Source organism: Pristiophorus japonicus, chromosome 21 (assembly GCF_044704955.1).
Source record: "Pristiophorus japonicus isolate sPriJap1 chromosome 21, sPriJap1.hap1, whole genome shotgun sequence".
In the NCBI taxonomy this organism is placed as follows: domain Eukaryota; kingdom Metazoa; phylum Chordata; class Chondrichthyes; family Pristiophoridae; genus Pristiophorus; species Pristiophorus japonicus.
Window position 1 is genome coordinate 9,822,178 of NC_091997.1, and position 27,846 is coordinate 9,850,023.

The window sequence follows — 27,846 nt, forward strand, 5'->3', positions numbered from 1 at the left end:
GAGGAGGTTGCAGAGGTCAGAATTTAAAAACAATAAATTGAATGTGTTAGGGGCCAGGGAGGATGGGAGTGATGGGCAAGCAAGACCCAATGTGGACACAACGCAGGCAACTGCATCTTAAGCAAGTTGGAGTTTAATGAGGATGGGAGGTCAACGAAGAGAGCCTCGGAATGATCTGGTCCGGAGCTGACAAAGAACCTCCAGGGTTACAGCTGCATTGGGTAACCTAAAGGTCACAGCAGCACTGGGGCTGATGTCGGGATCGAGGGGGTTAATGTTAGAGAGGTGAAAGTAAGCATGCTTAGTGATGGAGTGGATGTGGGGCATGGAGCTCAACTTAGGATTGAACAAACGCCCTTTTGTTCAGTCTGAGCGAGGAGCCCAGGCAGGAGATGGCATCGGCTGAAAGTGAGGAAAACCATGGCTCTGTCCATCCCAAAGGTCAGCTGAAGGAAATTGTGATTCTTCCCAGACGGATTGACATTAGTGGCGGAAAGCTAGTGCTGGGTGCTACCAGCATAGAGTGGAAACGGACCTCTGGAGGTGACTGTAGGGGTGGATAGAGAAGCCATCACTAGAGATGCAATGGCTGCATTGGAACAGGCAGTGGAGCCATGCAAGGGCAGCCCCACTGAGTTGGACAACAGGAGAGGCAGTGGAAGAGGATGGCAATGTTGAACCATGTTAAAAACTACAGCCATGCCGAGGAGGACAAATAGGAATAATGCACCATGGTCATAGCCAGAGAGGATGTTTTTCATGGAAAATATAAGGTACAGGGTTAGATCACCAAGAAGTAGTGCTTAGTTGATGCCAAGCTTAGTGTTTTAAAGTTTGTCAGTTGTAATAGGAAAGAAACACTGAAGGTGTGGCATTCCATAATGAATTTATGCACCTGTGAGTATGCTCCCAGGTTTGTAGAGCTGTTGCCATGTGAGCAGTTCCATGCAATAAGTTTTTAAGTCGATTCACAGACTCCCAGGCCATCTGTAATTTCTGCAGTCTGGAAGAGTCCGTGTTCCATGTTTTTATAGAATGCGCGAGGTTGCAGCCCATGTTCAACTATTTAAAGGGACTGCTCCTGAAATTCTGGCTGCACTTCAGTCCCACACTCCTGATCTTTGGCCACCCTGTGCGGAAGGGAGCGGGTAGGTCCGAGGGCCTCCTCGTAGGACTGCTCCTGGGCACGGCCAAGGGTGCCATCAGCCTGTCCAGGCAGCGGGCGGTCGAGGGGGTCGTTCAGCCTGACTGCCTGCCTCTCCTCCGCGCTTACATCTGGGCCAGGGTGTCCTTAGAAATGGAGCACGCGGTGTCCACCGGTACGCTCGTGGCCTTCCGCGAGAGGTGGGCACCGGAGGGACTGGAGTGCTTCATCACCCCTGGCAACCAAATTTTAATTTGATTTTATGTTTTAAAGTTTAATTTGTTTTAATGCCGGGTTTCTGTGTCCCCCTCCCCTTTTATAGGGGGCACTTGTAAATTTTATGATTTTACTGCCCAAAAAAAGCAACAAAAAAAGGGCGGGTGAAAAGATCGGGAGGCACTTGATTTAATGTTTTTTTTTGTTTTACTCCAAAAGAGTTGTAGAGCTGTTACCACGTGAGCAGTCCCGTGCACTAAGTTTTTAAGTCGATTCACAGACTCCCAGGCCGTCTGCAATTTCTGCGGTCTGGAAGAGTCCGTGTTCCATGTTTTTATAGAATGTGCGAGGTTGCAGCCTCTGTTCCATTATTTAAAGGGGCTGCTCCTCAATTTCTGGTTGCACTTCAGTTCCACACTCTTGATCTTTGGGCACCCTGTGCGGAGGGGAGTGGGTAGGTCCGAAGGCCTCCTCGTAGGACTGCTCCTGGGCATGGCCAAGGGGGCCATCAGCCGGTCCAGGCAGCGGGCGGTCGAGGGGGTCATTCAGCCCGACTGCCTGCCTCTCTTCCGCAGTTACATCCGAGCCAGGGTGTCCCTGGAGATGGAGCACGCGGTGTCCACCGGTACGCTCGCGGCCTTCCGCGAGAGGTGGACGCCGGAGGGACTGGGGTGCATCATCACCCCCGGCAACCAAATTTTAATTTGATTTTATATGTTTTAAAGGTTAATTTGCTTTATTGCCGGGTTTTAGTGCCCCCCCAGTCAGGGGGCACTTGTATAATTTGCCTCTCGGTGCCCTAAAAAAAACACAAAAAAACCCCACAAAAAACCCAAAAAAGGGCACTTGAAAATTGTTTGCAGTGTCCCCCCCCCTTTAATCAGGGGGCACTTGATTTAATTGGTTAATTTGATTACAACCAAAAGAGTTGTAGAGCTGTTGCCATGGAGCAGTCCCGTGCAATAAGTTTTTAAGTCGGTTCACAGACTCCCAGGCAGCCTGCAATTTCTGCGGTCTGGAGGAGTCCGTGTTCCATGTTTTTACTGAGTGTGTGAGGTTGCAGCCCCTATTCCATTATTTGATGGGGCTGCTCCTCAAATTCTGGTTGCACTTCAGTCCCACACTCCTGATCTTTGGGCACCCTGTGCGGGGGGGGGGGGGAGCGGGCAGGTCGGAAGGCCTCCTCATAGGACTGCTCCTGGGCATGGCCAAGGGGGCCATCAGCCGGTCCAGGCAGCGGGCGGTCGAGGAGGTTGTTCAGCCCGACTTCCTGCCTCTCTTTCGCGGTTACATCCGAGCCAGGGTGTCCCTGGAGATGGAGCACGCGGTGTCCACCGGTACGCTCGCGGCCTTCCGCGAGAGGTGGGCGCTGGAGGGACTGCAGTGCATCATCACCCCCGGCAACCAAATTTTAATTTGATCCGGTTGATTGTCCAAAGTTTAATTTGTTTAATTGTGTCGGTTTTAGTGCCCCCCCCCCCCCACCTTTAACCTGGGGGCACTTGATTTACAGGTGCAACTTAAAATAGTTGTATAGCTGTTGCATTGCGAGTGGTTAGCCAGTCACGTGATGTTCACAAGACTCAATAAAACCCCAGTCAGTTGGGTTTAGGGGATCCACAATGAGGCATACAGTTGTGAGTCTAGTAGATGAACTGGTAATGTGTAGTGTGATTGTTAAACCTTTGTTAATAAACCAGCTAGTTCTTAATCGCAATGTGTTGCTATGTGTTGCAAAGAATCCATGAAGCAAATACATTATACATAATTTTGGAATCTAGGGAAACTATAGATTAGAGTAGGAGAATGTGAGATGAGTCCTGTTTTCAATATAGTGAGGGTGCAGGAACGAGAGTGTATAGGAGCTTAGGAAGAATGTACCATCTTTTCATCATCAAATTTAATCACCTACTAGCATCGGCAAGTAAATTATAAATTAAATGTTTGCGTTTTAAACTTTTTACTTTAAAGTTAAATCTCAGAAGCAAAGAAACAGACAAAATCAGACCACACATTGATGGTCCAATCCAATAAACTGACCAGCAGAGGCCTGGAGGAAGTCTGAAACAAACACTTCCCTCATAGTTCAGGCAAAATATGGTGTTGGAAGAAAAAGCTGAATATTACACAACACAATAGCTATGTTCACACTTCACTGTGAGGCTCCTGTGTTGGTCTGCATTCAACAAATGGTAATAAACTCCATTCCCACTGGAATCAGGCTGAGCTACTGTTTCCAATGGAAAAATTCACTTGGGTACGTTAAAGGAAATGTGCCCAGCCAGGAATAACTAGGTACAGCTTGGTTTGTGAAAGAGCTGTATTAACAGCTTTCACTTGGATCGCTCACAAGGTTTAGCGATGATGGTGCCAAGGTAAAAATCAACTCTCACCGCCTTCACTCCTCCCCCTCACCAAGATTTATTGTATGGTGTAATTGGGCCAAGTAAAAAGAGATTCATATCGGTGACATCTCCCTCGTCTTCCCACTCCTTCCACAATGACACGAACAAAAATATCTGTACAACTTGATATTGAACTTAGGTTAGGCAAGACACTCATCAAGCTGAACCAATTAAGGGTTTGATTGCATTGGCTGACTTTGCACTGTTTGAACTGGATGGAGTCACTACTCTAGGCCATTCATTCATTCCCACAAATTATACTTGATGTTTCAAAGCTCGCTGTACACGTGGAACACTGTGTAGCTATAGCGCATTCTGGAGAAAATGGAAAATTCTTGTCACCTGTATTGTTTGTGGCGGTGATGCAAGAATCCTACTCTCGTCCTCAATTGGTGAGTTGGTCTTACCGCAGGAGAAGGGTCCACAGCCAGATAGGGAATGGAAGACCAGCAGGAAGAGCAGTGCAAGAAAGATAGTGCAGGGGTCCCCTGTGGTCATCCCCCTGCAAAACAGATACACTGCTTTGAGTACTGTTGGGGAGGATGACTCATCAGGGGAGGGCAGCAGCAGCCAAGTTCATCGCACCGTAGGTGGCTCTGCTGCAAAGGAGGGCAGGAAAAAGAGTGGGAGCGCGATAGTGATAGGGGATTCGATGGTGAGGGGAATAGATAGGCGTTTCTGCGGACGCAACCGAGACTCCAGGATGGTATGTTGCCTCCCTGGTGCAAGGGTCAAGGATGTCTCGGAGCGGGTGCAGGACATTCTGAAATGGGAGGGAGAACAGCCAGTTGTCGTGGTGCACATTGGTACCAACGACATAGGTAAAAAAAGGGATGAGGTCCTACGAAAAGAATTTAAGGAGCTAGGAACTAAATTAAAAAGTAGGACCTCAAAAGTAGTAATCTCGGGATTGCTACCAGTGCCACGTGCTAGTCAGAGTAGGAATCGCAGGATAGCGCAGATGAATACATGGCTTGAGCAGTGGTGCAGCAGGGAGGGATTCAAATTCTTGGGGCATTGGAACTGGTTCTGGGGGAGGTGGGACTAGTACAAACCGGACGGTCTGCACCTGGGCAGGACCGGAACCAATGTCCTAGGGGGAGTGTTTGCTAGTGCTGTTGGGGAGGAGTTAAACTAATATTGCAGGGGGATGGGAACCTATGCAGGGAGACAGAGGGAGACAAAAATGAGGCAAAAGCAAAAGACAGAAAGGAGATGAGGAAAAGTGGAGGGCAGAGAAACCCAAGGCAAAGAACAAAAAGGGCCACTGTACAGCAAAATTCTAGAAGGACAAAGGGTGTTAAAAAAGCAAGCCTGAAGGCTTTGTGTCTTAATGCAAGGAGTATCCGCAATAAGGTGGATGAATTAACTGTGCAAATAGATGTTAACAAATATGATGTGATTGGGATTACGGAGATGTGGCTCCAGGATGATCAGGGCTGGGAACTCAACATCCAGGGGTATTCAACATTCAGGAAGGATAGAATAAAAGGAAAAGGAGGTGGGGTAGCATTGCTGGTTAAAGAGGAGATTAATGCAATAGTTAGGAAAGACATTAGCTTGGATGATGTGGAATCTATATGGGTAGAGCTGCAGAACACTAAAGGGCAAAAATCGTTAGTGGGAGTTGTGTACAGACCTCCAAACAGTAGTAGTGATGTTGGGGAGGGCATCAAACAGGAAATTAGGAGTGCATGCAATAAAGGTGCAGCAGTTATAATGGGTGACTTTAATATGCACATAGATTGGGCTAGCTAAACTGGAAGCAATACGGTGGAGGAGGATTTCCTGGAGTGCATAAGGGATGGTTTTCTAGACCAATATGTCGAGGAACCAACTAGGGGGGAGGCCATCTTAGACTGGGTGTTGTGTAATGAGAGAGGATTAATTAGCAATCTCATTGTGCGAGGCCCCTTGGGGAAGAGTGACCATAATATGGTGGAATTCTGCATTAGGATGGAGAATGAAACAGTTAATTCAGAGACCATGGTCCAGAACTTAAAGAAGGGTAACTTTGAAGGTATGAGGCATGAATTGGCTAAGATAGATTGGCTAATGATACTTAAGGGGTTGACTGTGGATGGGCAATGGCAGACATTTAGAGACCGCATGGATGAATTACAACAATTGTACATTCCTGTCTGGCGTAAAAATAAAAAAGGGAAGGTGGCTCAACCGTGGCTATCTAGGGAAATCAGGGATAGTATTAAAGCCAAGGAAATGGCATACAAATTGGCCAGAAATAGCAGCGAACCTGGGGACTGGGAGAAATTTAGAACTCAGCAGAGGAGGACAAAGGGTTTGAGTAGGGCAGGGAAAATGGAGTACGAGAAGAAGCTTGCAGGGAACATTAAGGCGGATTGCAAAAGTTTCTATAGGTATGTAAAGAGAAAAAGATTAGTAAAGACAAACGTAGGTCCCCTGCAGTCAGAATCAGGGGAAGTCATAACGGGGAACAAAGAAATGGCAGACCAATTGAACAAGTACTTTGGTTCAGTATTCACTAAGGAGGACACAAACAACCTTCCGGATATAAAAGGGGTCAGAGGGTCTAGTAAGGAGGAGGAACTGAGGGAAATCTTTATTAGTCGGGAAATTGTGTTGGGGAAATTGATGGGATTGAAGGCCGATAAATCCCCAGGGCCTGATGGACTGCATCCCAGAGTACTTAAGGAGGTGGCCTAGGAAATAGCAGATGCATTGACAGTCATTTTCCAACATTCCATTGACTCTGGATCAGTTCCTATCGAGTGGAGGGTAGCCAATGTAACCCCACTTTTTAAAAAAGGAGGGAGAGAAAGCAGGGAATTATAGACCGGTCAGCCTGACCTCAGTAGTGGGTAAAATGATGGAATCAATTATTAAGGATGTCATAGCAGCGCATTTGGAAAATGGTGACATGATAGGTCCAAGTCAGCATGGATTTGTGAAAGGGAGATCATGCTTGACAAATCTTCTGGAATTTTTTGAGGATGTTTCCAATAAAGTGGACAAAGGAGTACCAGTTGATGTGGTATATTTGGACTTTCAGAAGGCTTTCGACAAGGTCCCACACAGGAGATTAATGTACAAAGTTAAAGCACATGGGATTGGGGGTAGTGTGCTGACTTGGATTGAGAACTGGTTGTCAGACAGGAAGCAAAGAGTAGGAGTAAATGGGTACTTTTCGGAATGGCAGGCAGTGACTAGTGGGGTACCGCAGGGTTCTGTGCTGGGGCCCCAGCTGTTTACATTGTACATTAATGATTTAGACGAGGGGATTAAATGTAGTATCTCCAAATTTGCGGATGACACTAAGTTGGGTGGCAGTGTGAGCTGCGAGGAGGATGCTATGAGGCTACAGAGTGACTTGGATAGGTTAGGTGAGTGGGCAAATGCGTGGCAGATGAAGTATAATGTGGATAAATGTGAGGTTATCCACTTTGGTGGTAAAAACAGAGAGACAGACTATTATCTGAATGGTGACAGATTAGGAAAAGGGAAGGTGCAACGAGACCTGGGTGTCATGGTACATCAGTCATTGAAGGTTGGCATGCAGGTACAGCAGGCGGTTAAGAAAGCAAATGGCATGTTGGCCTTCATAGCGAGGGGATTTGAGTACAGGGGCAGGGAGGTGTTGCTACAGTTGTACAGGGCCTTGGTGAGGCCACACCTGGAGTATTGTGTACAGTTTTGGTCTCCTAACTTGAGGAAGGACATTCTTGCTATTGAGATAGTGCAGCGAAGATTCACCAGACTGATTCCCGGGATGGTGGGACTGACCTATCAAGAAAGACTGGATCAACTGGGCTTGTATTCACTGGAGTTCAGAAGAGTGAGAGGGGACCTCATAGAAACGTTTAAAATTCTGACAGGTTTGGACAGGTTGGATGCAGGAAGAATGTTCCCAATGTTGGGGAAGTCCAGAACCAGGGGTCACAGTCTAAGGATAAGGGGTAAGCCATTTAGGACCGAGATAAGGAGAAACTTCTTCACCCAGAGAGTGGTGAACCTGTGGAATTCTCTACCACAGGAAGTAGTTGAGGCCAATTCACTAAATATATTCAAAAGGGAGTTAGATGAAGTCCTTACTACTCGGGGGATCAAGGGGTATGTCGTGAAAGCAGGAAGGGGGTACTGAAGGTTCATGTTCAGCCATGAACTCATTGAATGGCGGTGCAGGCTAGATGGGCTGAATGGCCTACTCCTGCACCTATTTTCTATGTTTCTATGTTTCTATGATTCCAAACGCCATTATTGTTGGGTTCCAGTTCCAGGGCCATTTCACATTCAAATTTAAATGCCACAGTCCGCTAGTTAGCCACTGTCTGGGATATTCCGCCTCGGGTACGGAGGGAAAATATTGGCATTTCTACTCTTAACTTTACTCCCTCCTGCTCACGCATGGCTGAACACCATTTCAGGTCACTCATTAGATGATTTGGGGGTTTTCTTTTTGGTTTTGAATTGGGCTAATTCCACCTGAAAAGTCAGCTGCAAATCACACTCAGTTCTTTGATCAAAACTAATTTGAATAATTATTCACAGCTCAATCGGTCTAGGAAAGACACTGCAGGAGGTAATTTTCACCTTTGCCCCTTGGGTGGCAATCTGGCAGAGTGGATCACCTGCACTTTATAGGAACTGCTCAATTTTTATTAATTTCCGCCAGTTTATTGCCCAAATGGTAACGGTGAAAATTCCCCCTCAAGAGATGGGAAATGAGAATTGTGTGTAAAATAAATTTAAAAGACAATTAAAGGAGAGAGTCACAACACCACGGAGGCAAAAATTCAGCAACTTTTTGCAGATCCTTCAAAGGCATCTCAACCCATGACCCACCTTTGCCAGGCCTGAAGGGGCAGACTAAAGTGAAGCGAAAGGGAACCCTAGATATAGGCATGAGTCTGCAGACATGAGTCTGAAGGAGCACCGCAGCACCCGACCCTTGTTTACTGGCTGCTAATGTTGAGGTGGTGCTTGCAAAGAGGGTTGCTCTCCGTGCCACTCCATGACACCACTCCCAGAGGTCATCATTGCAGCATAACTGCAAGGAGGTGCAGCCATGTTTTAGACCACAGCTAACTGTTACTGCTCCTGCATGTGCCAGTCCCGTGCTTCAAGGTTTCTGGAGGTGTTGTGCAGCAGATGGCACACCCTGCTGACCCAGATCCTAAGAAGACAAGTCCCATGGCTCCTCTCGGGTAAGTGTACCAGGTCCTGACGATAATGGATGGTGGCTGTGACAAATCAGGTAACGCTGGCTCTTGATCACTCTGACATGCCCACTTGCACGACATTGCGTAATTGGGATGTTTCTGAAGAAGCTTCATCTCATAGTGCTGCCACCAAGGTCTGCTGGTACAGCTTTCTTTGGGAAGAGGAGCTTCCATCAGCACAGTGTCTGCCAAAGCTAGGCCATTTCGCTTCTCACTACAGATGAGGGAATGCGGGTGCTGATAGGAGGGCTGCCTGACCAGCTTAGCCACCCAAACACATCAGTTGGGAAGATCCCTATTGGCAAATGGAGCTGTGTCTGTTAATAATAATAATAATTATAAATTTTATTTATATAGCGCCTTTAAGGTAATAAAACATCCCAAAGCACTTCTACAGCAGTGTTACAAGACAAAACAGATAAATTTGACACCGAGCCACAAAAGGCAGATAACCAAAAAAGAGGTAGGTTTTAAGCAGCGTTTTAAAGGAGGATAGAGAGGTATAGATAGGCGGAGAGGTTTAGGGAGGGAGCTCCAGAGCTTAGGGCCCAAACAGCTAAAGGCGGCCACCGATGGTTCAGCAGTTATAATGAGGGATGCTTAAGAGAATTTGAGGAGTGCAGACATCTTGTGGGGTTGTAAGGCTGAAAAATGATTACAGAGATAGGAAGGAGCGAGGCCATAGAGTGATTTGTAAACAAGGATGATAATTGTTAAGTGTGTGGGACGAAAAGTAAATAATTAAATAAGTCAAAAATATTTAGAAAGTACTAACTGATTTCTTGTGGTCTAAGTAAGCACATTCTGAGGTCAGCTGGAGGCTAATTGTTGTTGTTGCGGGGGGACGCTTCTCTCAGTGGGCTGTTTGTGAAACCCCACCTCTTCCCTCTGGATGAGACATGGTTATCAAGGTCAGAAAAAAACAGCAGGAATAACTGTATTTTTCCCTCTTTTAAAGTATTTTTTATCAAAAGATTATTTGGTCAAGGTTACCGTTTTACAATGATGATATTTAAACTAGTCAGATGAAAATGTGACGTGTAATTTAGTTGTCTGGCATCAAATGTGATGGATGTGTGTTGGACGCAAGACTATTTAAAAATATACTTTATGTGCATCAATTTAAAAGAAAACTGACAGAATTCCTGTAATTGAACTGGAATGAAAACTGTTTAAAAAGTATAGTAGAATATTCAGGCTGGGTCCAAACAACAATTAGTCTTGTGCTCGTTGGCAGCATAGGTTTCCCTTAATTGAGGAAACACAGTCGACTGCTCCTTATTAATCAAACTAAGGCACAGTGGTGCTGAGATCTTCAAGATAAACTGCCAGGAATTTTTCTGTAACTGAAAAGCCGATCCACTCAATTATATAGTACTTTCTTTTTTCCCTCATAATCCCAATTAGATCCAGACTTGTCCCCACACTACAGCACAAAAAACATTTCTGCCAGAGACTATGGTGTTAAACCCATAATTTTCATTGAAGGATATAATTTCTTCAGTAGATGATCAGTGTTAATCTGAACTCTTCATTCATTCAATTCCTCAATATTTTTGAACAGCCGGTTTCTAATCCAACAGGCGTAGGGTTGGACACCAGTGCCTGCTTTTAGAATGGTTCAATTTTCATCAGTAAGCCATTGGCAGACGTGCCTTCAGCTGCCAAGGCCCTAAAAGCTCTGGAATTCCCTCCTTAAACCTCGCCACCTCTCTACCTCTATCTCCTCCTTTAAGACGCTCCTTAAAACCTACCTCTTAGTCCAAACTTTTGGTCACCTGTCCTAATATCTCTTTATTTGGCTTGGTGTCAAATTTTGTCCAATAACACTCTTGTGTTTTACTATGTTAAAGGCGCTATGTAAATTCATATTTACAACCATAGAAGAGTTTGCATGCAAAACACCTCATAGTTAATGCACTGATTTATGGTTTTCAGAAGAATGGAGAGAAGTGCAGACACCTCAAAACACCAGCAGAAATCTCAGGAATAAAAAATATGGAAATTTGGCCCTGCTTATAGTGCAGGTATTCTGCACAATTTGTATTCTCACAAAGCAACATTTGTTTTGTAATGACACAAGAATCACAGCGTATTCGCAGCCAAACTGGCATCAATTCAACATCAGGTGTGAGACCATCCCCAAGCTTCACAGTATGACAGCACCTGGTACAAAGACAAACTTTTAAATGAAGATCAAAGTTAACCTGAATGCAGATAGTCCATTGGACCATCTTTAAATCGAAAATTTCACCAGCTGGCGGAGACCAGTGAGTGGAGCTCTGTGCATGCGTTTAAATTGAACATGCTTTCCCCTGAGTGGAGAGCGATGTGAGTGAGCAAGTAATAATTTAAAGTTGTATGTTTGAACCATGACAATTTGCATTTATATAGCGCCTTTAACGTAGTAAAATATCCCAGGGCGCTTCACAGGAACGTTATTGGACAAAATTTGACACCGAGTCAAATAAAGAGATATTAGGACAGGTGACCAAAAGTTTGGAACAAGAGGTAGGTTTTAAGGAGCATCTTAAAGGAGGAGATAGAGATAGAAAGGTGGCGAGGTTCAAGGAGGGAATTCCAGAGCTTAGGGCCTTGGCAGCTGAAGGCACGTCTGCCAATGGCTTACTGATGAAAATTGAACCATTTTAAAAGCAGGCACTGGTGTCCAACCCTACACTTGTTGGATTAGAAACCGACTGTTCAAAAATATTGAGGAATTGAATGAATGAAGAGTTCAGATTAACAGTGATCATCGACTGAAGAAATTGTATCCTTCAATGAAAATTATGGGTTTAACATCACAGTCTCTGGCAGAAATTGTTTCTTCAAATTAAGTTTAATTAATATTTAGAAAAATAAATGCTATTGCAAATAGAATTAGTAAAATTTTAACATTTCACACCATAAACCAGAGTTTTGGATTCTCAGTTTATTGAAAGATTTGTCTACCATTCACCCATTGTGATATAGTTAAAGTCTAACCTTCAAGTTTGTCGGGAACCACAGACGCATCGTCGCTGTAAGGTCTCAGCTGTTTCTCATATGAAAAGCCTGGAATATAAAGAAGCAACATTATCAATTTTAGTATTGTGTCTAGGTACCGCAATCCAATGTCTTGTTCATCGCATCTCATTTGAACAGTGAAAGCTGATTGGTGAAAAATCAATCTCAGGGACTGACTGAAGACACAAGGAGAAATTGGCCCGGTTCACGCCTCCCATTAGCACCTGCGGGGGGGGCGATAACGAGGCACTAAGGGGTTACTGACCGGGTGCTGTGAAATCACCGACACCCGTGAACGTTCCTGGCGGTTTTGCACTGGTGCTAACACTTACTGCCTCAGTCTCTTGCGCCCCGTAGATTGTGACGTCATCCGATTGTGCGCAGTGCCCCGTTACAGTCCCGAATGTGATATTCGCTTCCGTCCCCTGCAGCATCATCGGGCATCAACAACAGCAGCTGCAGAAGGCGTTGTCACCTCGGCTGGCCACTTGGGGAGTGCTAATTAAAGGCAGTGTCATTAAAGGCAGGCAGGGCAAAAAAAATTGATATCCCCAGTCTGGTGCCTCCTTCTTTCTTTTGCCCACCCGACACAGCCTGTGGATTCATTCAACGCAGCATTGGCCCTTCCCTTTAAGGGAGGAAAGGAACCTGTAAAACCAGCAATGCTGCCCTGAACATTGCTCAGTGCTCTGCCGATACCGTCTCCTCTCTCCCTTTAGTGCTCTAAGGGAAGTGGTAGCGCTTAACTTAGCACTCCACTTCCCTCTAGGAGCGCTAAAGCGGAAGTTCCCAGCAGAATCAAATCTTTCTAGCCCAAGAGATGTGCTGAGGATAGATTCAGGGTAACACCATGGCGTAGACCATTCAGCCCTTCAAGCCTGTCCCACCATTCAATTAGATCATGGCTGATTTGTACCTCAACTCCATGTATCTCCCTTTGTTCCATATCCCTTGATACTCTTACCCAATAAAAATCTAAGTCCAATTGACCCAACATCCACCGCCTTGTGGGGAGAGTTCCAGATCTCCACTACCCTTTGCATGAAAAATGCTTCCTGATTTCACTCCCAAAAGGTCTAACTCGAATCTTAAGATTATACCTACTTGTTCAAGATTCCACAACCAGTGGAAATAGTTTCTTTGTATATACCTTATAAAATCCCTTTATCATTTTTATCACTGTCCAGACTATACTGTTTTCTATATTCAATACCCAGAGAGTCGAGAGAGTCGGGATAAATGGGTCATTTTCCGGTTGGCAAACTGTAACTAGTGGGGTGCCACAGGGATCAGTGCTGGGGCCTCAACTATTTACAATCTATGTTAATGACTTCGATGAAGGGACCGAGTGTATTGTAGCTAAATTTGTTGATGATACAAAGTTAGGTGGGAAAGCAAGTTGTGAGGAGGACACAAAGAGTCTGAAAAGCGATATAGACAGGTTAAGTAAGTGGGCAAACATTTGGTAGATGGAGTATAATGTGGGAAAGTGTGAGGTTATCCACTTTGGTAGGAAATGAATAGAAAAGCAAAATATTATTTAAATGGAGTGACTACAGAATGCTGTGGTACAGAGGGATCTGGATGTCCTTGTATATGAAACACAAAAAGTTAGCATGCAGGTACAACAAGTAATTAGGAAGGCAAATGGAATGTTGACCTTTATTGCAAGGGGGATGGAGTATAAATGTAGGGAAGTCTTGCTACAACTGTACAGGGCATTTGTGAGACCACACCTAGAGTACTGCGTGCAGTTTTGGTCTTTTTATTTAAGGAAGGATCTACTTGCATTGGAGGCAGTTCAGAGCAGGTTCACTAGGTTGATTCCTGGGATGAAGGGGTTGTCTAATGAGGAAAGGTTGAGCAGGTTGGGCCTGTACTCATTGGAGTTTAGAAGAATGAGAGGTGATCTTATTGAAACATTATTGAATTTAGAACTAGGGGGCATAGTTTCAAAATAAGAGGATGCCCATTTAAGGTGACGAAGAGGAGGAATTTCTTCTCTCAGAGGGTTGTGAATCTTTGGAATTCTCTACCCTAGAGAGATGTGGAGGCTGAGTCTTGAAAATATTCACGGCTGAGATAGACAGATTCTTGAACTATAGGGGAGTCAAGGGTTATGGGGAACAGGCAGAAAAGTGGAGTTGAGGCCAAGATCAGATCAGCCATGATTTATTGAATGATGGAGCAGGCTCAAGGGGCCTACTCCTGCTCCTATTTCTTATGTTCTTATTTTACCTTTAGGCTTATTTACCATATTCATGTCAATACACTATAAGAAAAACACTATTATAACTAATGCTTTATTGTTGTGCCAATACATTTATTTTATGATTATCTTAATTATATCACCTCAATTGCACCCATTACCAATGATAAACCTGTAACCTTCAGCACTTCACCCTTCTGTTATGTGACTAGAAATAGTCTCTCCAGATACAACCCAAATTTGGAAGGACAAAATCTATAATTCTCCTCCTTCATGTATTTCCACAGCTCGAGGAGACATAGAAAGGAAATTTCACATGCCCAGCATTGCACTTCACAAATGCTTGTGAAAAAAACAGCTAGAGTGGCCGTATGAAAATTTCATTTATACACTGTTACACTTTGATGCAATTCTAAAGATCACTTTCCATCATTATATGTATCGACATATTATTCTCCTTTTGGGGCCTTACATGTAGGATCATCTGGAACTCAGTCCCTGTTTAGTCGGAGTTTATATGAAGGGCCAAGCATCAGTGAACTGAGTTGCTGCATTGTGCATTACCACTATAGGAAGTCTTGTAACTTGTCCATTAGTGCCCTGTAAAATTCTTCTAATTTTTTTCCAACCACTCAGCAACCACTGTGAAAAAAGTTATCCTTTGTGTAGTTAAGTAGGAAAAAACTTGCATTTATTTAGCAGTTTGCCAAGTCCTTGGGATATCCAAAACACTTTACCAACAATCGATTCCTTTCAAGGTGCAGTCGCTGCTGTTATGCAGATAAATGTGGCAGCCAGTATGCACACAGCAATGTCTCTCACAGAGCAAATCTACGTTGGGGGATCTAAGGCTTGGAGGCACAGTCTAAAAATTAGAGCCAAGCCTTTCAGGAATAAAGTTAGGAAACAGTTCTACATGATACAAAGGATGGTAGAAATTTGGAATTCTCTTCTGCAAATGGCAATTGCCGCAAGGTCAATTATTCATTTTAAATCTGAGGTGGATAGATTTTTGCTAATCAATGTTATTTAGGGATATGGGGCAAAAGCAGGTACATGGAGTTAGGTCACAGATCAGCCATGATCTCATTGAATGGCAGAACGGGCTCGAGGAGCTAAATGGCCTACTCCTGTTCCTATGTTCTTAGCAAGGAATGAATAAGCAGCTAATCTGATGTTGGTCTGGATGTTGGCATAACTCCCTGCATTTCTTCGCATAGTGTCATGGGCTTTTTTTTACATCCAGTAGAGCAGACAGTTTTAATTTCTCATTCAAAAGACAGCAATTCTATTTGCACCCTTTTGGTTTAATTACCACATCATCAAAAAAAAAACAAGTGACATTTTCTATTGTAATCTTAAAGAATCTGCACTATTTCTAAGCACAACAATTGCCTGGTGGGCTCAGTCACTGCACCTAAACTAGCAACCTGCAGCTATATAAATCAATGGATTAACCACAATCAATTGAATGCGGGCAAATAAAACATCAGAAGAGCAATGAAGACAATGGAGATGCATTCAAGAAGCCTGTTGCATTCTGATTAGATCTCAATAAGCTGGGTGCATTACGTCTTGGTAAAATTATAGATGGTCCGGTTAACCGACTGAGGATCTTGGATCTCCAGTTGGTTCTATAAAATCATTAAACTTATCTTCCACCTTGTGTTTTCAATTATCTTCTGATTGATAACAACCCACCATCTGTGCAAGTGAGGAGGGTTTGTATTTAGGCTGCGAGAAAGAAATTTCAGGTAGCAAAACAAAAATTGCTGCAGGAGCTGATTAATTGACAGGAAGCTTGGACATGTGGGCGAGGTGGCTAGGGGCGCAGGCGAGAGAAGTTACTGCGGGTTCAGAGAGGTTAACGCCAGCGTTGGAAGGGAAGCAACAACCCTCTCGGGAAGGGAAGTGGCAGCCGTGGAGGTGGAAGTTCAGGATGGGTTGCCATGGCAGTATGTGGGGAAGGTAGCAAGGGCCTGAGGCAGGAAGTTGGCTGTTCCCTTGGCATATTAGCAGAGAGGTCGTCCAGGGTCATGGGGACAAGATTCAGTCGGGGGAAATGATTTGGAAGATGCTACACTCTGGGCCCACTACCATCAGCTGTTTCTCAAGTTGCCTAAAGATGGTGCAGAACCCGCATTGGAAACAAGTGCATCCCTGTATTTTTTTTTATTCTTTTCTTCAAGATTCTTACTTAAACAGCTAATGCTGGCATGGCAGGAAGTTGTCAATTAATTCAATGTGTTTAGACAGCTAAAGTAATGACAAATAGTTCATTTTGTCAGTTTTCTTTCATTCTGTTAGGCTCAGCAATTTCACTGCACTAATTTGCCCCAGTGTGGACATCAACAGTCATTCTTTATACACAACAACAACAACTTGTATTTATATAGTGCCTTTAATGCAGTAAGACGGTCCAAGATGCATCACAGGAGTGTTATAAGACAAAAATTTGTCACCGAGCCACGTAAGGAGAAATTACAGCAGATGACCAAAAGCTTGGCCAAAGAGGTGGGTTTTAAGGAGCGTCTTGAAGGAGGAAAGAGAGGTAGAGAGGCGGAGAGGTTCAGGGAGGGAGTTCCAGCGCTCAGGGGCCTAGGCAACCAAAGGGATGGCCACCAATGGTTGAGCAATTATAATCAGGGCTGCTCATGAGGGCAGAATTTGAGGAGCGCCAGAAATGTATAATAAAAACTAAAATGGGTTATTCAATGGGATGCACAACTTTCTTATCCTTTCCCTGTGGAGTTACAACCACTCTTTAATATTTGTTTCTTCTGTAGTTGATCCCCTCCAGCTACCCTAATAGATACACACAACCTTCAAGAGAGGTGAACAACCTACCATCCCTCACCCCGCCCAGTCATGACGCACATAAACTCTGACGTCCGCAGCATGTTGACGTTTTCTCTAGAATATTCTATTTAAAAAAACAATCATCACCCTCTCTAAATTCCCCAAATGCAAGAACATTTTTGCTTTCGTACAAATTATTAGATATTGCTTCAAAAACGGAAGTCCTTCATTTTTAAAAGACACATAACTGGCCCAGTTATAAATATTAACCAACACCTAGGTTGTTGTTGATTTGACTTGTAAGCAAATACCCTTCTGGGTAAACCAAAGGAAATCTTTCTGTCAGCAACAATGTTTAAAAAAAGATTTATGTACAATGAAAGCTCTATTATCCGCTTGCTTTACTTTACCCACCAAAATTTTTGCAGCCTAAGCCTTCTGAGGGAATTCATGTGCTGACATAAATGAACCTCACAACTCAACGATTAAACTCAATCTGTTATTTGTATTATATATGACTTCATTTCCATGCTTAGATTATTGCTGTACCATTCACACAAGACCAAAGTTTGGGGACTTTTGACTTTTCATCAATTTATATTATCCACCGGGGGCCCATTCCATTTGAGCAGGTAATGGAGGTTCCATTATAACTGTTTTTAATATCTCACTGATGGAGACTCTAAGATTATGGCTGAAGGAAAGTATGTAGTATTAAGATTTAAACCATGTCTTGTATTGTGGGTGGTTACTCTGCCTCTTCAGCCTTGTCCCACTCCCTCAGACAGTACTCTGTACTGTGTGGCTGCCTGGATAATGATTTTTGACAAAATAAATGCATTAATTTTGAAGATCGAGTCTAGGATGTCTGTGCTGGTACTTCTGCCAGTTGCAGAGCAGAACAATCTTCCCACTCGACGCCAACAAGCACAACACAGAACAGCACCAGTGGGAGTTTTTGCAGCTCACACTGTGTAATTTTGTTCCAATTGGAGCAGATTGGGGGTAGTTTTGTGCGGTGGACTAACCGGCAGGAACTGGATTGAGACTGACCAAGCTCATTCTGTCAGTTTGGGATTGATTGAACACTAAACTCCAGTGGCAAAAGGCCAGTGCCTAACCCACCAGTTGCCGCAGACTGATATTATTAAAAAGCGGTTCTGCTTGGAGAATATGACTTTCAGGTTCCAGAAGCCAAGGAGAACCGTGGATTGTGGCATCTTTATAGGCTGGTCACGAGCTACACTTTACCATGTTTTTTGACGAGACTAATTCACATAGTAATGGATAATAGAGCAAATTGTGGGCCTCTAACCAGAAAGCACCAGTGATGCTGTGTGCCAGTTCTCCAAGGAGACTTCGATATGATGTCAACAAACTCCACCCTTTGCTGTTAATGTCAGACTGGTGCTGAATGCAGAGTACAAATTGGGAAATGTTGAGAGATATAAGGTCTACTGAATCTGCTGCTCAACAATAATATTCTCCTTTATAATACGTTCACATGCTCCCAAGAAGCTCAGTTGGTAAGTGCACTAGTCATGTAGGAATGAACGGCACAAGGTCCGTGCAGAGTTAGCTCATCTCTGTCGAGATAGTACAATTGGCTTCTTGAGCTTGGGCCAGGGAGGGGAACAAGTAAAGCCAAGGTTCATGCTTCTAATTTATATCCAGTGGGTGGATGCCAAATGAGGAAAGGAATCAGGCTTGGCTGTGACGGCCCCTCAACATCATGTAGTCGGCCAACACTCACATTCTAAATTGACACTGGAAGGCTCATTACTTGGTTATTGGGCACATGAGGCAACTCATTCAAAATGGGAGGGTAGTTGTTTGGAAAATCTTCCACTTCTATACTTAATTTGCTACAGAAATGATTGCACATCTTCAAAAACATGTTTATGATTGGCTGCGAACTATTCAGGAAACCTTATTAATACAGAAGACTCAAAAAGTAAATTCATGAATGAACTGAAAGTCAGTCAGAAGAGTCGCTACACCTGTGCCTATTAGTTTCACAAGTTAGTTTCATTCCATTCCTTCACACATACCAATGCACTGAAACATAGGCAATCTTCTTATTAAATCATATTTTTAAACGAGCACCTCCCTGAACATTGCAATTGTGCTAAATCTTAAATATATATTAGTCACTCTCTAAGAGACAAAATAGAACATACATGTATTGTGGAATAAAATAACAATAATGCAAGCTGACTCTTTAAATATTTACTGAAAGAACTGGGGGGGGCAGGGTGAAGGGAAGAATAATAGGAAAACAATATAATACAGGCACATAGGAATGTACAAGACTAGAACAGTTCATTGTGGTCCATCTGGCTGGTGCCAGTATATATACATATGTATAAATACACACACATATACAAGATATGATGAATAAATGCTGGACATTGAACCCAATTCCCGAGGACAACCTGCACCATTTACAGACTGATACATTGCTCATCTGTGAAATGGCCATTCTGATTTTGATAAGTTAATATTCTGACAGAAAAGTCATTCTACTGAGTCTATGATTTTACCTTCGCGGTTGCTGGAGTGAGTTGGATAACCTTCATTAGGCATGTACATGGAAGGACAGCCAGGAATATCTAGGGGAAAGAGAAAGCATTACTGGTTATAATGAAGTCCTGCAGTTGCACCAGTACATCACAAGCATGAGTAACTTTAAACCTGTCTTCTTTAACAGATTGATCAATACACTGTATTTCAAACTAGGCTCGATAGTAGCTATTAATTCATATCAATCTTAAAGCAGTATAAATATAATGTCAAACACCAGCAAAAGGACAATTTATCATTGACACAAGAGCAGCAGAAGCAAGGTACAAAAATGTAATGTGTAAATGCATTTTATATATAATTCCACCCTTAATAAAAAGCTCCATTATACAAGGAGACCAATTTGAGATTGTTATGTCGCTATTGCATTGTTTTGTTGATGGTGATGATTATTTGCGATTATGTATTTTCTTTAGTTCTGGACTGAGTGCTTTAGATGTTACACTGTGCATAAAATCACCACTGGTGACTCACTAACCGCTATTCTCCCCCTCGTAACCATAGAGATGCAGCTCATGCTCAATGCCTTACCATCTCTTATTCCTCCGCTCCCCCCACGCCAACGACAATGTGACCAATACTAAAACTTGCTGTGTGGGGAACCCACGTGACACAACTGCAACAAGACTGGACACTGTGATTGCACTGCAGGCGGGAATCACGTCAAAAATCTGAATGTGCTGCAAGAAGAAGAAAGCTGATCCCATCCCCAGTCCAAAAAGGCGCTACCTCTGTACCTGCACCGGTACTGAATACCCTCTGCAACTTAAAAAAATTTGCACCTTCCTTATTATAAGATCTGATGTTTATTATTGAATAGCACAAAGCATAATGAGTCTGACTTCATAGAAATTTACAGCACGGAAGGAGACCGTTGCGGCCCATCATGTCCATGCCGGCCAACCAGGAGCTATCCAGCCTAACCCCACTTTCCAGCTCTTGATCCATAGCCCTGTAGGTTACGGCACTTCAGGTGCATATCCAAGTATTTTTTAAATGTAGTGAGGGTTTCTGCCTCTACCACCTTTTCAGGCAGTGAGTTCCAGACCCCCACCACCCTCTGGGTGAAGACATTTCCCCTCATATCTCCTCTAAACCTCCCCCAATTACTTTAAATCTATGCCTGGTTGTTGACCCTTCTGCCAAGGGAAACAGGTTCTTCCTATCCACTCTATCCAGGCCATTCATAATTTTATACACCTCAATCAGGTCTCCCCTTAGCCTCCTCTGTTCTAAAGAAAACAGACCCAGCATCTCCAAACTTTCCTCATAGCCAAAATTCTGCAGTCCAGGCAACATTCTTGTAAATCTCCTCAGCACCCTTTCCAGTGCAAGCACATCTTTCCTGTAATGTGGTGACCAGAACTGCACACAGTACTCCAGCTGCGGCCTAACCAGTGTTTTATACGGTTCAAGCATAACCTCCTTGCTCTTGTATTCCATGCCTCGACTTATAAAGGCAAGTATTTCATATGCCTTCTTAACCACCGAACCTACCTGGCCTGATACCTTCAGGGATCTGTGGACCTGCACTCCAAGGTCCCTTTGTTCCTCTACACTTTTCAGTGTCGTACGATTTAATGTGTACTACCTTGCCTCATTAGACCTCCCCAAGGTAAGCTAGCTAAGACAGTGAATACATGACCAGCAAGGTCCCTGGCTTGTCTTAACTGCAGCAGAAGAGGTGCTTATAATTGACCTCAATACTTTTTGGTTAGAGAATGGCAAAATGAGCCAAGATCTCCTTGATTATTATCCATTGAGCCCAGCTGGATGTCAGCATCAGGTCCTGCTGTGATGCCCCATGAGAATGAATAGCCTGTAATCACTCACTATCTATGAAGAGTGGTAAAGGGTCCCTGGCTTGTGGAATTGCTTGTGGAATCTTAACCCAGTAGAGTCAACACCTTCAGGAAGGTGGGAGCGAGGGTGGAGGTAGGGGCAGGGATGTGTGGTAGGAAAAGAGAGTAGGGGGAAAAAGTGTTTGTAGTCCCTGAATAAACCAAATGCTAATAACAGCGGCATTGACTTTACTGTTATCCATTTTTAAATTGGTTTCCTGAAAGTAAATCAGAATTAAGCATTAAAGCTAATTATTTAAAAAAAGTTGAAATTCTTAAATTAGAATAATAAATGCCTGAATGATCGATTTATTAATCTTAGTTCAGTGATAGCACTCTTACCCCAAGTCAGAAAGTTAAAGCTTCAAACCTCGCCTCAAGTACTTGAGCACTTAATCCAGGCTGGCACTCTGGTGCAGTGCTGAGGAAGGGCCTGCACGATTGGAGCTGCTGTTTTGCAGATGAGAGTTAAATTGAGGTCCCACCTGCCTTCTCAGGTGGACGTAAAATAAATCCCATGGGCACTATTTGAAGAACAGCAGGGGAGTTCTCCCGATGTCCTGACCAACAGTTATCCCTCAAACAGAACCAAAACGGATTATCTGGTCATTATCTTTGTGGAACCTTGCTGTCACGATTCCCTACATTTCAACAGTGACTGCACTTCAAGAGCAGGTCATAGGCGGTGTCGTGCTTTGGGACGTTTTAAGGTCATGTAAGGTTCTATATAAACGCAAGTTTGTTCTTTCTTGTACTGCACCTGCTCCACAGGCTCATCTGTTTGAAGCCTGGCAAAACTCAGTCACATAAAAACTACAACACAGACAGAATAGAACTGAGTTCAAAAAAAACTAATCATAAAAAATTAACCATAAACTGATGTAATAAGTGAGAAAATACATTTAGACACTATGGTATATGTTTTACGAGTCCAGAGAGGAGCTTTGACCAGCGGCAGTGCATATTGCAAATTTATAAGCACTACTAATAATTTCTCAACAATTAAAATTAATGGTCAGAAAATCATTGTCGGCATTAGCCCCATGTTCCAATATACTCTGTCTGCAGGCGATACTCCTCACAAGCTGCATGGACTTGTAAAATCACCGTACGTCTATTTCCCTCCTACTTTCATCCTTTTCCTCATCGACCCCTGATGGCAGTGATTCACCGTGGTGGCCATTTTAATGCCTGAGCTTGGAAAGTGGATGGTGGAGGGCTATTTGAGCGTGTTGAGTGGGGAGAGTACAGTGAATGGTGGAGGGCTATTTGAGCGGGCGGGGAGCGTACAGTGAATGGTGACGGGCTATCTGAGCGGGCTGGGCGGGGAGCGTACAGTGAATGGTGACGGGCTATCTGAGCGGGCTGGGCTGGGAGAGTACAGTGGGACCTTATACTGATCTTGCTAATGCCCGCCTATGCAAGTGCTTCAGTGGCCTTCAATGGATAACAATCAGGAGCTGAATCTTTCTGACCTCCCAACCTGAGGTCAATTATAAGACATCTGCCACTGCTCCAGGTAAGCTTGGTTAACTCAGCACACAACAGAGCTCACAAGCTGAAATTGGCTGTCAGTATGGCCCAGCACAATACATGGTGTATCACTAAGCCATTCGGGGGTTGCATATATATAGTTTTTTTTAAAAAGCTCAATTTACCGCCGTTTTTCAAGAACATTTTATTATTTTTACACTCCCCAGTTTTATCCCCTCCTCTTCCGAAGACCCTAACCCATGCTGGGGTCTGTTTCCATAAGCACTGGACACCTTCCAGAACCTTGCCCAAGTGGCTCCTCTTCAGGTGGGAGAGCTGGATAATGCGTATCAACTGGCTATAAAGAAAGACAACTTCAAGACGTCCCAAAGTGCTTTACAGCCAAGTACTTTTTGGAATGTAGTCACTGTTGTAATGTAGGAAACACGGCAGCCAAGTTGCGCACAGCAAGCTCCCACAAACAGCATCTGTTTTAGTGATGTTGGTTGAGGGATAAATATTGACGGGGACACCGGGGAGAACTGCCCTGCTCTTTGTCGAAGTAGTGTCACAGGGTCTCTTAAGTCACCTGAGAGAGCAGACGGGGCTTCGGTTTAACAACTCATCTGAAAGACGGCACCTGTGACAGCGCAGCACTCCCTCAGTGTTGCACTATAAAGTGTCAGCCTAGATTTTTAACCGTGGAAAGCACCAGAGAGACAAACCTGATCCTGAGCTCAGCCAATGACCACATACCTCCCTGCAGGAGTCACTAGCTAGTGATGAAGAGTGGCGGGACCTATTGTAACACGTCTACTGCTGCTCCTGATTGACATCAACGTGCTCAGCACAGGCCAGTGATCAAACCGAGTACCTTGCCAGTCTTGGGCTCAGTTCCACATAGGGCCGGGCACTTCCTATCTGAGCCATTGGGGGAACCTGAATGCACATCGAGTCAGAAAATAAATACGCCAGCCCTGTAGTCGTTAAAGGGTTAATCAAGCTGTGACAATTGAAGTGTGTGTCCGGGCTAAAGCTCGTGTATAAACAGTTTATGTATCCATAAATTCAGACCATAAAAGGGAATCTATTCAATGCAAAGGTTGCACAATAGGAAATTCCTCTCTAATAGCTCTCCATTCATAATGATTTTTTTTCCACGAAGGCAAAACACTGACCATAAATCAAAAAATCAACTCTGTGCTAGATTTCAGGGAGAATTTGTAGATCGTTACAATAAATTATGTGTACTGAAGTATAATTATAGAATACTGTAGCTTAGTCATCACACAACGATACTATCGGTCCCTTTCAAATACAAGTCTGGAAGTGTTCCATTTGCACAATTCACTCATTTTACTTGGGATTCAGTGAGGTTCTATTATTGGCCTTGCCATTCCTGATGTAGAAAGGGAAAAAGTTGCTAAAGTTTCTATTTTAGGAAATTGGGAAGTGGGGGCGGGCTAGAAGATTCTAAAAACATTTTTTTTTTAATGAAATTTTGCAGGAAATATGTGTCAAATTATTCTCTGCTTGGAAGCTAGTTTGTTGGGCCACCAAATCTTCTTGGGTGACAATGTCATAAGGTCTTTCGAACTTGACGCACAGGGCTAGATTTCCTGATCCGATGGTGGTTCCACCCATTCACTCCCTGGAATGCTGACATGGTGGATGGGATTTCAACATGCCCGTCAATATTTCTGCAGTCAACGGTCCCCAGCACGAGGTAAGTGGCGGGGGCAGAGGGTTGTCTTGAGGGCCCTGAGCAGCATATCGGCGATTTCAGCTTATCCGAATCTCTGCTGCCCGTATATTGACTTGTACCAAGTCCTGTACGCCTATCACCCCTGCCTTACATTGGCTTCCAGTTAAGCAATGCCTCGCCCCTTCTGTAGCCTCCACCAGCCTTACAACCCACTGAGATAGCTGCGCTCCTCCAAGTCTGGTTTCTTGCGCATCCCCGATTTTAATCCCTCCACCATTGGCGGTCGTGCCTTCAGCTCCCGAGGCTCTAAGCTCTGGAATTCCATCCCTAAACTTCTCCGCCGCTCTACCTCTCTTTCCTCTTTTAAGATGCTCCTTAAAACCAAGCTCTTTGACCAAGCTACCCTAATATCCCCTTATGTGGCTCAGTGCCAAATTTTGTTTGAGAACGCTCCTGTGCAGTGCCTACGTTAAAGGCACTATATAAATGAAAGTTGTTGATGTTGTTGTATCTGCCACACTTCCTACCCCTGCCCAAAATTGGGCAACAACAGTGTGAAACATCTACCCATACGGTCTTCTCTATGGGGTTTATGCCTCTTGCATGTTGCAGAAATCTCGGGAGTGCATTTTTACCCTTCCGGTTTTATCGCTCCCTCTCTTGGGGGCAATAACTCATGCTGAGAGTCTGTGAGTGCATGAATTAGTAAATGCAAAAGCAAAAGAAAGCGATTGCACCCATTAATGTGAATGGAGGTAAGTGTGTGGCATCAGCAGGCTATTCCACTGTAGAGAGCAGCACTGCCTACCCAGATCTTGCTATCGCCCACTGAAAAGTGACCAGATGCGGCAACTCTGCCTGATTTTATTGCGCTCTCTAGCCCAGGAGGGGAGGTGAAATCTTTCTTGGCATGGGTTATTTTCCCTTTCTTCCCTTGCAGAAAATGCTATAATGTGCTTCATGTCGTCCCCCACACTCCATCCAAACTTTTACACGCGATCGTGTGCCCGTGTAGGGTTACTACAAGTGGCTTTAGTATCTCTGGACTAAGGAAGGAATATCAACCTGGGTTCCTGCCCCAGGTTGCTATCCAGTGACTCCTGCTGGAACTGTAAGTGGATGGTAGATGAGAACATACTCGGGCTCTGCTGTGAGGCCCCCTGAGAATGAATAGCCTGTAGCCACTCACTGTCTCGGCTCACGGGTGACGAAGGGCCAATTGGATGTGGTGCCAGGGGGTTCCTGGCATCTGTGGAACTGTGCCCCCAGCAAAAGTCAGCACTTTCCAGAGAGAAAAGGAGCAAATTGAAGGCAAAAGAAAAATCTGTTATTTAAAAAGGAAAGCTGAGGCAAATCAGCTCCAGTGGGCTGTCGCTGAACGAACATCTGGTCAAGTCTTTAGTAGCTGGGCTGTTTAGCACCGTCTCCAGTTTCACTGGGCATGCTCATTTAACCCTGGTGAAGTCATGTGCCCTTATAGAGGAAACGTCTGGTGAAATACTACACCGCAGAAATTCCAGCTGGGAATTCTAGTCTTTCAGCCCTCCATTTTATGAATGAAACACTGCTGCCTCCATTCACAGAAAAACAAGCTCGGACTGGCTGGTCCCAGAGGAGGGGCAGTCACTGAGGGCGATGTAAGAAGTCAGTGGAGTGGATAAGTGCTGCAAGCTTCCATTACCTGAAAGGCATCAACAGCAGACAGACAGGCTGTCTGTTAACAGGCTGTCTAATTAAAGTGGCCACGCAAATTTGGCAGAAAACAATGGTGCGCAGTCTCTGAAAGGTGAAAGAATACAAAGAGAACAAGAAATGAAACCACAATCTGTCAGCAACCATCAACCCAAATATGTTTAAACCATAAACGTGGAGGCTTTTCTATGAGCCGCAACATATGGATTTGAAGTTTACCAGTTTTGAGTGCACAGGATGGAAATCAAATCAGAGCCACGTTTCCCCATATTATCGGGACAGATAATGGAGAATTCTGAAAAGAATGACATTAAAAGATGAGAGATCCAGGATAATGGCAGGCTGGCAGGATGTTATAAACAGCAATTGAGCAGAGCCAGGCTGCTGATTTCACAGGTTACAAGAGAGAAGTTTGAGCGTTTTATGTCAGCAGACCCTTGGATCACACTGCCTTTTGTTATTATACGAACAAAATTGACCGGGCATATCAGACCATGCAAGACACTGTTAAAAAAACATTGTAGGTGATTGTCTTGTAGTTGCCAATGGCGCTTTTGTATTGTTTGAAGTCAGATGCATTTAGCACTTATGTTACTACACAACATTATCTGCACTCGCCCCCAAATTCCTCCATGTTCCACCTCGTTTGGCCTGGAGCAAAGCATGTCTGGGCGATGTAGATGCAATTTGCTTCTCAGTATATTATATATTGGCAGAATTGGGGTCCACATTGCTGATTTCCTAGTGGCAACTATAAGACAAATCATTTTTAAAAGCACAATTTTCTGTTCGGGTAATCTCCCCCACTCCCTTTAGTGACAAGATGCCGCTCTGAAATTCTGGGCCGACCCAGGGCCGGATGCCTGGTAATAGTATGTGTGCCCGACCCCTTCAATAACTCTGCGTCCCTGTGACTTAGGAAAGGTTCAGCATCGCGGTGGCTGGGGCAGATATAAGCCTCACCCGCAACACTTTTGTGGCCTACCTGGAATTCTGAGGCTACTTCAGCCGTCAGATTTGTCTCACAGATAGCGCTCTCGCCCCTGACTCAGAAGGTCATGGGTTCAAGCCACATTTCAGGAGCTTGATCTAGGCTAACACTTCAGGGTAGTACTGTGGGAGGTACCGTCCTTTGGATGAGATGTTAAACCGAGGTGCTGGCTTCCCTCAGGTAGATGTAAAAGCTCCCATGGCACTATTCGGAGAAGTCCTGGATTTGTCCTGGTGTCCTGGGCAACATTTATCACTCGCCCAATATCACTAAAAAAAACAGATTATCTGGTCATTTGTCTCATTGCTGTTTGTGGGATCTTGCTCTCCGCAAATTGGCTGCTGAGTTTCCTTACGTTGCAAAGTGACGACAATTCAAAATACTTAACTGGCTGTCAAGTACCCCGAGACATGCTGAGGTATAAGTATCTTAAAAAAATGTTAAAAAATATATATTAACCAAAACACAGGCTGGAGTAGGTTTCACGGAGGGCAAATCTTGGGATTGAGGTGATGGCTCGGACTGTGGTCTCTGCGTTTATGACATCATTTGAAGCACTTGTGTTATTAAGACAAGGGATTAGG

General features: G+C 44.2%; 1 protein-coding gene across 1 annotated transcript in view; it reads right to left on the reverse strand.

Annotated features, from left to right (window-relative positions):
• The window catches only part of etv4 (ETS variant transcription factor 4), a 113,880-nt gene that overhangs the window by 16,595 nt on the left and 69,439 nt on the right, over nucleotides 1-27,846 (reverse strand). Inside the window, exons 9-10 of the mRNA XM_070864001.1 lie at nucleotides 19,521-19,589; nucleotides 11,949-12,017 (exon numbers count right to left, since the gene is read on the reverse strand). Coding sequence (XP_070720102.1) covers nucleotides 11,949-12,017; nucleotides 19,521-19,589 — 138 coding nt within the window. The remainder of the gene's footprint in view (nucleotides 1-11,948; nucleotides 12,018-19,520; nucleotides 19,590-27,846) is intronic.